Below are 11,136 nucleotides of genomic sequence, written 5' to 3'. Positions count from 1 at the left end.
GATCACTTTGGTGTAGGTTGTTCCGTTCACGACCCATAGCGTCTTGTCCGGTGTTGTTATTCCATATGCCTCGTCGTTATTTGGCGGTTCCGCTGTCGTGCCTGGAACGATTGGTGTTGTCCTCACGATGAGTTCAGTTTCGTCGACGGTCTCTATGCCCATCGAAATGGCCTCGCTGATAGTGATGACGCCATATAGCTCATCTCTTGCTGGTGCCGTGATCACTTTGGTGTAGGTTGTTCCGTTCACGACCCATAGCGTCTTGTCCGGTGTTGTTATACCATATGCCTCGCCGTCTGTTGGCGGTTTCGCTGGAACGATTGGTGTTGTCCTCACGATGAGTTCAGTTTCGTCGACGGTCTCTATGCCCATCGAAATGGCCTCGCTGATAGTGATGACGCCATATAGCTCATCTCTTGCTGGTGCCGTGATCACTTTGGTGTAGGTTGTTCCGTTCACGACCCATAGCGTCTTGTCCGGTGTTGTTATTCCATATGCCTCGCCGTTATTTGGCGGTTCCGCTGTCGTGCCTGGAACGATTGGTGTTGTCCTCACGATGAGTTCAGTTTCGTCGACGGTCTCTATGCCCATCGAAATGGCCTCGCTGATAGTGATGACGCCGTATAGCTCATCTCTTGCTGGTGCCGTGATCACTTTGGTGTAGGTTGTTCCGTTCACGACCCATAGCGTCTTGTCCGGTGTTGTTATTCCGTATGCCTCGCCGTCTGTTGGCGGTTTCGCTGGAACGATTGGTGTTGTCCTCACGATGAGTTCAGTTTCGTCGACGGTCTCTATGCCCATCGAAATGGCCTCGCTGATAGTGATGACGCCGTATAGCTCATCTCTTGCTGGTGCCGTGATCACTTTGGTGTAGGTTGTTCCGTTCACGACCCATAGCGTCTTGTCCGGTGTTGTTATTCCATATGCCTCGCCGTCTGTTGGCGGTTTCGCTGGAACGATTGGTGTTGTCCTCACGATGAGTTCAGTCTCGTCGACGGTCTCTATGCCCATCGAAATGGCCTCGCTGATAGTGATGACGCCATATAGCTCATCTCTTGCTGGTGCCGTGATCACTTTGGTGTAGGTTGTTCCGTTCACGACCCATAGCGTCTTGTCCGGTGTTGTTATTCCATATGCCTCGCCGTTATTTGGCGGTTCCGCTGTCGTGCCTGGAACGATTGGTGTTGTCCTCACGATGAGTTCAGTTTCGTCGACGGTCTCTATGCCCATCGAAATGGCCTCGCTGATAGTGATGACGCCATATAGCTCATCTCTTGCTGGTGCCGTGATCACTTTGGTGTAGGTTGTTCCGTTCACGACCCATAGCGTCTTGTCCGGTGTTGTTATACCATATGCCTCGCCGTCTGTTGGCGGTTTCGCTGGAACGATTGGTGTTGTCCTCACGATGAGTTCAGTTTCGTCGACGGTCTCTATGCCCATCGAAATGGCCTCGCTGATAGTGATGACGCCATATAGCTCATCTCTTGCTGGTGCCGTGATCACTTTGGTGTAGGTTGTTCCGTTCACGACCCATAGCGTCTTGTCCGGTGTTGTTATTCCATATGCCTCGCCGTTATTTGGCGGTTCCGCTGTCGTGCCTGGAACGATTGGTGTTGTCCTCACGATGAGTTCAGTTTCGTCGACGGTCTCTATGCCCATCGAAATGGCCTCGCTGATAGTGATGACGCCGTATAGCTCATCTCTTGCTGGTGCCGTGATCACTTTGGTGTAGGTTGTTCCGTTCACGACCCATAGCGTCTTGTCCGGTGTTGTTATTCCGTATGCCTCGCCGTCAGTTGGCGGTTTCGCTGGAACGATTGGTGTTGTCCTCACGATGAGTTCAGTTTCGTCGACGGTCTCTATGCCCATCGAAATGGCCTCGCTGATAGTGATGACGCCATATAGCTCATCTCTTGCTGGTGCCGTGATCACTTTGGTGTAGGTTGTTCCGTTCACGACCCATAGCGTCTTGTCCGGTGTTGTTATTCCATATGCCTCGCCGTTATTTGGCGGTTCCGCTGTCGTGCCTGGAACGATTGGTGTTGTCCTCACGATGAGTTCAGTTTCGTCGACGGTCTCTATGCCCATCGAAATGGCCTCGCTGATAGTGATGACGCCATATAGCTCATCTCTTGCTGGTGCCGTGATCACTTTGGTGTAGGTTGTTCCGTTCACGACCCATAGCGTCTTGTCCGGTGTTGTTATACCATATGCCTCGCCGTCTGTTGGCGGTTTCGCTGGAACGATTGGTGTTGTCCTCACGATGAGTTCAGTTTCGTCGACGGTCTCTATGCCCATCGAAATGGCCTCGCTGATAGTGATGACGCCATATAGCTCATCTCTTGCTGGTGCCGTGATCACTTTGGTGTAGGTTGTTCCGTTCACGACCCATAGCGTCTTGTCCGGTGTTGTTATTCCATATGCCTCGCCGTTATTTGGCGGTTCCGCTGTCGTGCCTGGAACGATTGGTGTTGTCCTCACGATGAGTTCAGTTTCGTCGACGGTCTCTATGCCCATCGAAATGGCCTCGCTGATAGTGATGACGCCGTATAGCTCATCTCTTGCTGGTGCCGTGATCACTTTGGTGTAGGTTGTTCCGTTCACGACCCATAGCGTCTTGTCCGGTGTTGTTATTCCGTATGCCTCGCCGTCTGTTGGCGGTTTCGCTGGAACGATTGGTGTTGTCCTCACGATGAGTTCAGTTTCGTCGACGGTCTCTATGCCCATCGAAATGGCCTCGCTGATAGTGATGACGCCATATAGCTCATCTCTTGCTGGTGCCGTGATCACTTTGGTGTAGGTTGTTCCGTTCACGACCCATAGTGTCTTGTCCGGTGTTGTTATTCCATATGCCTCGCCGTCTGTTGGCGGTTTCGCTGTCGTGCCTGGAACTATTGGTGTTGTCCTCACAGTGAGTTCAGTTTCGTCGATGGTCTCTATGCCCATCGAAATGGCCTCGCTGATAGTGATGACGCCGTATAGCTCATCTCTTGCTGGTGCCGTGATCACTTTGGTGTAGGTTGTTCCGTTCACGACCCATAGCGTCTTGTCGGGTGCTGTTATTCCATATGCCTCATCGTATTCGTAAGTTACCTCTTCCGTCACCGTTATTTTTAGAGCCATGCATACTTCGTTATTGCTGACTTCTTTATATTGCTTTTTCTTGTCGAAGTACTTTTTGACATTGAATTGCTGTATTTCTTCACATATGAGGTCTTCGAATGCAACACACTCATTATCTTCTAGTTTATCGCATTTCTTTTTAGGTTTCGTACCTTTTCCATTTGTGATTTTTTTACTTTCTTTCATTTCTGTTTTTCCGTCAATTGGTGTGTTCTTTTCAACTGAATGAAGTGTCTCTTTTTGTCCTCTCTTTCTTTGTTCAGGCCAGAACGTTTCCTTCTGATGAGTTGATTCTGTAAAAGAGCAGGGATATTGAGCCTTTTTTCAAGTTTTGTTCGGTATAAATGTGTGCGTTTGTATATTTTTCTACTACAATATTTCTTGTGCCCTTCGCAACCCGTATTTTATGTCATTTAGTCTACAAATCATATAGCTTTTTTAGTCTTTCCTTCCGGTTTCCCCACACTTTCCTTATGTCCTAATTTTTTTTCATGAACAGGGAAATTTTTATCTTCCTAGGAGTACCCCTGAGAAGCTTATATTTATGTATATCCTACCTGGCAGGTTATGGATGTACTGTATCGAAATAGTGTAAATAAATATAATTTTGTAGATAATTTTATTTATTCAATGAAAATACTATACACAAAATATGTTGGTTGCAATCATGCTGGCGATCCCTGAGAAAAAATAATTGTTATATGTATGCTGGTACAAATAAGAATGAATGAAAAAAAATTGAAATTCTCATGTATAAAACATGATACAGTCGACGCGCTCATTATAACGAATTCATTCGTTCCACGGAAAACGGACGTTATGGGGGCGGAATACAGCACAATCAGTACGTGAAAAAACATTTGGGATCGTTATAACGTATAACGAGCGTGCACTGTACAGAGAGATAAGTGGCAACAGGAATGGAGGTAATATATTTAAAAGAAATCTACATTTATCAACGTATGAAAGGTGAAAAAATGTGTTACTTTACAATTACTAACAACAATTACATCACAATATCCAACAGATAGTTGTAATTTCTTTTAGTTAACCATAATTTTATCGCGAACGGTATTCTCGCTCGCGTTTCCGCAGCCGAGTCCAATACAAAAAACTGAAAATGGCTCATTCTTCTACCACACCAATTTCGGAGCTTAGGCTAAGAAATGTCAGCATCCCTGCTCCTGTAAAACCTCGGCAAGAAACTAACAAGGCAGTCGTCCACCGGCCAAGGCCCCGGCTGCCAATTCGTACGTTTCTGTTGCTCTCTGTGGCGAGACTTTTTAACGGGGAGATCGGCTCGCATTCCCGCCTTGAAGCTGGGAACCACTGCTGTCAAAACTTTCGTAGCAGAGGATTAATTGCCATCTGGCGGCCGTTTCAGAAAGTGTGAGCTTTGGCCTGAGTTAGGCCTGGCACACCGTCCTGTCTCATGTACGGCCCCATTCAGCAAACACAAGCTCTAAGCAAAGATGATTCGTTCGCTTTGTGGTCTAGTACGCTCACCCGGCAAGTGAGAGGACGTCGGTCCCCTCAAGTTCCCTCGCACGGGACCCACTTTCCTATATTTATCTTCCAGCTGTCAAAACCTTCGTAGTAATAACGGCGGGAGACACAGTAAAGTTTCCCCGGACCTCTTATCGGTCGTAGGTCCTCGGCTGTACCTCCACTACGATTCCAGGACGAAATAACTGGATTCTAGACTCCCAAAAGAAGAAAACGACACTTTATTTAATTTATTATCCAACACCTCCACGAAACCGTCCTGTCTCTTCGGTACAAACTTTCGCACTCCTTTATCTTTTTCGAATGTCTCAAATCGTTCTCGTTTCTCTCTCTCGCGACTCCTGTTTCTCCTCGGCCTTTTTCCAACCTCTTTTCTCCCGAACCTTACAGACACCATCTTCGGATATAATCAAAACCTTGGCAAGTTTGCAAGTAGGAAAAGAAAAGGGTTAGCCGGAGGGGGGGGGAGAGGCCTTCAATGCCCGTGCTTAGAAATATTCAAACTATAATTCTGAATTAGACCAATTACTTCGGAAATATAAAATTTAATTTAGTTGACTAATGAAAGACTTTTTGAATGACTAATTAGTTAATTAATTATGATTTTAATTAGCGTCAGGACCGTTGTGATTAATAAATGACAAGATTTAAAAATTTATTAAAATTAGGAAATTCGCAATTTTACTCGTTTTCACGAATTTGAATGACTAACTGATTAATTAATTATGGTCTTAATTAGCATCAGGATCATTCAATTAATTAGCATCTTCCGCAATTTTAACTTTTTTCTAAGTGTTTTTTGCATCAGCATAAAGAATTTTTGATCTTCGAGGAGGGCAAATTGCCCCTCCTCCTCCGTCTCGTCTCTGATCCCAATATGCGTTAGGAGGTGGGGGGCAGAGCTGACGAAATTTCGCTTATGGAGGGGGTCAGAGTTTTGCTGGCTTTTGCTGACGGGAGGGTCAAAAATGGCTAAAAATCTGCAGACGTAATACTTGAACGGCCCCTTAGTGCACACTTACAGTAGTCTCGCTTATCCGACTTAAACGGGCCGGCAGAACGTCGGATAATAGGGAGGTGTTAAGGAAAAAACCTATTAAACGCCAAACTAAGGTATGATTTGACACATTACGAAACCAATAATCATGTTTTAACAGAACAATTGAAAAAATGAACTTACAGGATATTATCACAAAAATGAGAAACTTTGCCTGGTTTTAATTTATACAAAAATTGCCACGTTTTTAAGACAAATAAATTCAATTGGTCGAATGGTCGACGCGTTTCGGCTCTTCAATGGAGAGCCGAAACGAACGACCAATTGAATTTATTTGTCTTAAAAACGTGGCAATTTTTGTATAAATTACAGAATATTCTGAAGTTAATTAGAGTGTACTTAAAATGTTCAGTCCTGCGATGGCATAAGAAATTTTTGATCGCAGTCTGCTTTCCGGACGAGTGCCGTTTCTTCGTTGCCAAGTCTTGCCATCTTTGCAGCATCATTATGTCGATTCGTGCAGCTCCTTCCTGCTGCTCAATGCATTTAACTACAGTTTCTAGAGCCTTAACTCCGTCATTTTGTAAAATTCTGACAGGCTCAACGTTTGGTGCTTGGCCTTTTTCTTTTTTTGGTGGGACGTCGGATAATACGGAATGTCGGATAAGCGAGACTCTAACACGAGGATTTTTTTTATAAAAATTATTTTAAAATTTTTTACGGCACAAAATATGGGCAAATTTTGATGATGTTTGAAAAAGTTGCATGTTGTTAAATTTCTATATAAAACAACCAACAATCCAACAATTAAAATCCTAAAAGCTCCTGTTAAAGTATGTAACACTATAGTGTTGAGAGGCACACAAACTTTCATGACATTTGAATAATGAGCGGTGTTCGAAAAAATGTTCTAACAATAAACATAGTTTTGAGAAGAACGAATTTTAATGAAAAATATTAGCATGTGTAATGCCTGCCAGCAGTTAGCGTAAAAATCGGGTAGAACAAAAACTTAAACACAATTAGACGCAGAAAATTTCATAGTACTTAAAAATTGAAAAATGTGTTGTTTTTTTGGAAAATTTGCGTGCACCAACCCCCCTTAAAAAGCTATATAGACATATCTGAGTTCTGCACGTTATTTGGATACTTTTTCTAACCTCTAGGATCTCAACGGTTCGCCAGTGAAATATCATACCCACGGGGCCCTATAACGTCATCTGATCTATTTTTTTTTTTTTATTTCTCCATTCCCTGATAGTTTTGCTTGTACTGTATGGGGGATGGTTGCTCATGAGATGGTGTAATGGTAGAGATCGTCTAAGAGGATGACGCCAGTCACTCCCCGCTATCCATACAAAGGTTTTTAACAGCTAGCTGATGCGAAGAGATATTTTTGAAAAGAGGAAATATTCAACTGCCCGAGCGGGGAATCGATTCCACGTTATTTCACTTTCCGGGTGAACGCCCTACACCAGCGTTCTGGCCTATAATTTATTGAGCTCCCCAATAGTCCGAGTTCTATTCAGGACCGTCTCAACATCATGGGCCCCCCTATTCAAAATGATTCTATGGTAGTCCCATACTTAGCCGGAAATAAACAGCCTACATATTTCCTACTTATTTTCAAAATTTATTGTACTATACAAAATACCATGAAGTGGAGTCACTTATGGACATGAGACCCCCGGGCATGACCCCTCATCCCTCACAAGAATGGAACTGGCAGAACTGTAGCTCGGGGCCTGATATGGTTTTCATCATTTTTTTCACACTATAAATTTAATATAGAGGAAGGGGTCTATGAAAAACCTAGCCGGGGGGCCTGCGAAAAACCCCCCATCCTAGGAAACCTGCTGCAAAGTGTAGGCGGTGAGGCCCGGATAGGTCCATGCCCTAAGACGGCCCTGGTTTCGTGGGTGGTTTTGTTGGATTCTGTTGAGAGTGTATAATCACTAATATAAAAGCTTTATTTCTTCACACTTTAGTTTTTCTTCTCAGCTCTCTGCAGCCCTCCAAACTATCTGTCATGGCCCTTTTCTAAATTTTCTTCCGTGGCCCCTTGAAGTATCCCAGTACCACTAGGGGGCCATATGGCTCCCGGTTACAAACCACTAACCTAGACCACTAGACTACAGAGGCAACGAATATCTCGATCTTTCCTTGGAGCTCGTGTGCACTGAACTGGACCGTACATGGACGGTCGGACACAATTCAGGCCAAAGCTCGCAACTGCTGACGATGCCACCAGATGGCGACTTATCCGAGGATGACGTCACTCCCCGCTAATCGGGGCTAACGAGAAAGAGAGGGCTATGGCACTCGAAAGTCACGTGACCAACTGGGTCCTACTTTTTTTCGTTGCTCGTTCGTGTTGCTGCTTGCTTTAGCTTGAGAGGAAGGCATTTTTTCAGTGCTTCGAATATGCGATCCAATAATCAAGCTTTATAATATTTTATCTTTGCCAATTTTAGCTTCTGAGAAACATCCAAATGCAGGTGAGTGTTAAATACTACCATCTTTGTTATTATTAATTTAACATATTTGTCTGTATAAAGTAAATCATTGTGTATGTTACCACGTGCGAAGCTGTTCGTATTTCTGGCATGGAAATTGCATGATTTAACTAATCAGTAGGGGTATTATTATACGAAATGATGAACAGCTTGACTAAAGTAACTAATAATTGTTATTCAAATCATCTAGAAAAGCGTTGATACACATGTATGGTGCAAATTTTTTTGCCTATGATGAGAGTATAATGTAAATAAAATGCACGTATACACTCATATCACTTAAATAAAATTATGGCTATGGTTAGTATAATGCAAATAGAATTTTAAAAGATGAGTGGGTTTATCAATTTAAAATGTAATGGTATATTAAGGAAAGTAAAATCGTTTCTTTTTATTAGCTTTGTGTATAATTTTTTTATTATTGCATATTTCAAGAAACTAAAAAAGCGATTTTTCTTTAAATTCAATATTGGCTAATAGGTTTTTATTTCTTTTGTTTATAGATAGATTGCACTGCCCAAGCGATGTATGTGGCAAGTTGGTGATCAACGATTTGTTCGCCAAGCGAGGAGCCTCACAGTAAAAAAAGTGAGCAATTTTCCTTCAAATTCAATATTGGATAAATTTTTTTTTCTTCTGTTTATCCGTATAAAGTCGATCCCGCTTATAATGTTTTCTTGCTTATAATGCTTAATAAGAATCACTTAGTAAGAAGTACTAAGATTTCCCACATTCAAAGTCTTTTTCCACTTACAATGTTTTTCAATGCCAAATTTTTTAAAAACCTTATAAGCGGGATCCACTGTATATATTACAATGCCCCAGCAATGTTGTGTAGCAGGTTTGCAAATGTTATGAATTAGCAGTCTTCTCCCCGAAGCACCAAGGTGCTCAATGCTCATGTCTGATTTCATGCTCGCGAGCACTTCATCAACGCTTCAATTTAACGCCCTGTAAAAGTTACACTCAAGTATTATATTCATGCAGATTTCATTGATACACATTTGTGTAATCATTTATTAATGAACAGTAAAATAAGTTTGAATAGTTTTTGTAAGAACTTAGCCTACGTTTTATATGTTTATGCTTTGTTCATTTTGAAAGTGTTTGTATTTGTACTGTAGAGCATGTTTCCCAACCTTTTTGATGTAGTGGACCCCTTAGTGAATGTCAAGACACACAACACAGATTCCTGTAGCGAAGGGCAAATTCCATGTTACCTTCCCGTGAAATCCAAAATGTGTTTTTTTTAATAATTTATATATAAAAAAAAATTGAAGTACTAAATTACAATTAAGCACTAAATGTGTTCTTTGTGTAATAATAGTAAATAATTGTCACAGTGCCCATGGGGGCCCGTTGAAAAACACTGCTGATTTTGTTTCCTGCTGTGTGTTGTATCTTTTATGACAATGTTTTAACATCTGTAACAAATCCTGGAGATATCGCTTAATTTATTTTTAATGTTTTTTAGGGAACTTTCTGAAGGTTTGAATGCATCTGAGAACAGTTGTGTCTCGTCGGAAAGATATGCTGGTTTCTTCTATGTAGTTGTTCTCGCTGACGTGTTGCTGTATGTTTCTGATGAGCCTGTGATCGAGTGCGGGTTAAACAGCTGGAGTTACTATGACTCTCCTGTGGTCTCTTGATGCCTTGTCATGTGATTAGTGATGCACATGTATTGATTGACGAGATTCCCACTGGCCCCATCTTCGACTGGGGTATGGCAAGATGTTTTAGATTCGTTCCAGTGGTTCAAGTATTACGTTTCTAATTGATCCCAGTGTTTCGAGTGGTGATTTCATTCCTGTGAGTGTCAAATCGTGCACGTCAATTCCTTGATGTCATTACGGTGATCTGCAATTTTTGTGATACTGTTTTTTAAGATGACATTTTATTGTGAGTGAGTTGAAGGCCCTTTATTTCAAGTAAGTAATGTTTATTCCAGAAAGAAAGTGGGGTAGTTGACGTTTTCCTCTTCTGGAAAAGCTGCTGTATTTTTCGTCCATGTTTATAAACGTTAAAATATTATGCTATATTTTTGGTGTGCATTTTTCATTCAATAATTAAAAACAACTTAAAAGATTATTATTACTCTTATTTGGTTTTTGAGCTTATGAAGCAGAATCTGCAGTTTCAGTAGAGAATAATTTGGAATTCCCAAACACACAGAACTGCTTTAAGATAGGTTTTCCGTTCAGCATTATTTAAGACTGGTTCTCAACCTTTTTTGTGACTCGCTTTTCTGTATATAATTTCTATGGCGGAGCCCTTTTTGCATATAATTTTTATGGCGGACTCCTGTAGACCTTTTTTTATTTATTTATCTATCAAATTTACTGATTTATTTTATTTTCCTCGAGTCGCTGCGGAGCCCTTAGAAATTGCACACGGAGCTCCAAGTTTTCCGCGGAGCACTGGTTGAGAATCACTGATTTAAGATATCAAGGTGGTAGTATGCTCCCACAAAATTATTTTATTTCTAGAAAAATTTAGTTAGAAAAAAGCTTTCTTTCGAAAATTATATTTGATCAAACTCATGTTGTTTAGAAAAATTTTCAAAGTAGGTTGCAAAACAGCACACAATAAACAAAAATAAATATTCTCCATGTTCAAGACAAAAATGATAGGATTCTATCATTTTAAAATCTAGAAACCCACCCACCCGAGTGGTTTTTTTTTGAGGGGAGGGGGGGGGGGTGAGGAAAATTGGAGCAACTGTGGTTGTTGCGAAATTGTTGTTTACATTTGTAGTATTTGGTAGCTTCAACACTTTGGTGGTTTTTATTTCTTGCGAAACTTCAGCTTTGTAACAAATTATGCATTGAATTATTAAAAATAAAAATTTTGAACGCATCTGTCTGGTTTTTTTTCTTCTCATATTTCAGTATTTTTTCACAGTGAATAAGCAGTTTACAAAATTTCTTTAATGGGCAAAAAGTTGTATTTTACTGCATAGAATTAAGCTATAGATCTTGAATCGCTAATGCAAAT

The 11,136-nt window shown here is 41.5% G+C and overlaps 1 protein-coding gene and 1 long non-coding RNA gene across 2 annotated transcripts in view; one reads left to right on the top strand and one right to left on the bottom strand.

The window, feature by feature from the left end:
• Positions 1-6: 6 nt before the first annotated feature.
• The window catches only part of LOC149065006 (uncharacterized), a gene marked incomplete at its 3' end in the record, with an annotated part of 46,601 nt that continues 35,471 nt past the window's right edge, over positions 7-11,136 (bottom strand). The window contains exon 17 of the mRNA XM_089254645.1: positions 7-3,416. Within this exon, the coding sequence (XP_089110771.1) occupies positions 7-3,416 (3,410 nt within the window). The remainder of the gene's footprint in view (positions 3,417-11,136) is intronic.
• Positions 7,962-10,966, top strand: LOC149065007 (uncharacterized). The gene is made up of 3 exons (XR_016195720.1): positions 7,962-8,124; positions 8,646-8,730; positions 9,617-10,966. It is a non-coding gene; the product is annotated as an uncharacterized LOC149065007 (long non-coding RNA).

Source organism: Pholcus phalangioides, unplaced genomic scaffold, assembly GCF_987345545.1.
Source record: "Pholcus phalangioides strain wild (caught in Gottingen) unplaced genomic scaffold, Ppha-v1.0 ptg000042l_1, whole genome shotgun sequence".
In the NCBI taxonomy this organism is placed as follows: Eukaryota; Metazoa; Arthropoda; class Arachnida; order Araneae; family Pholcidae; genus Pholcus; species Pholcus phalangioides.
This window is presented reverse-complemented; position numbering and strand designations above follow the sequence as displayed.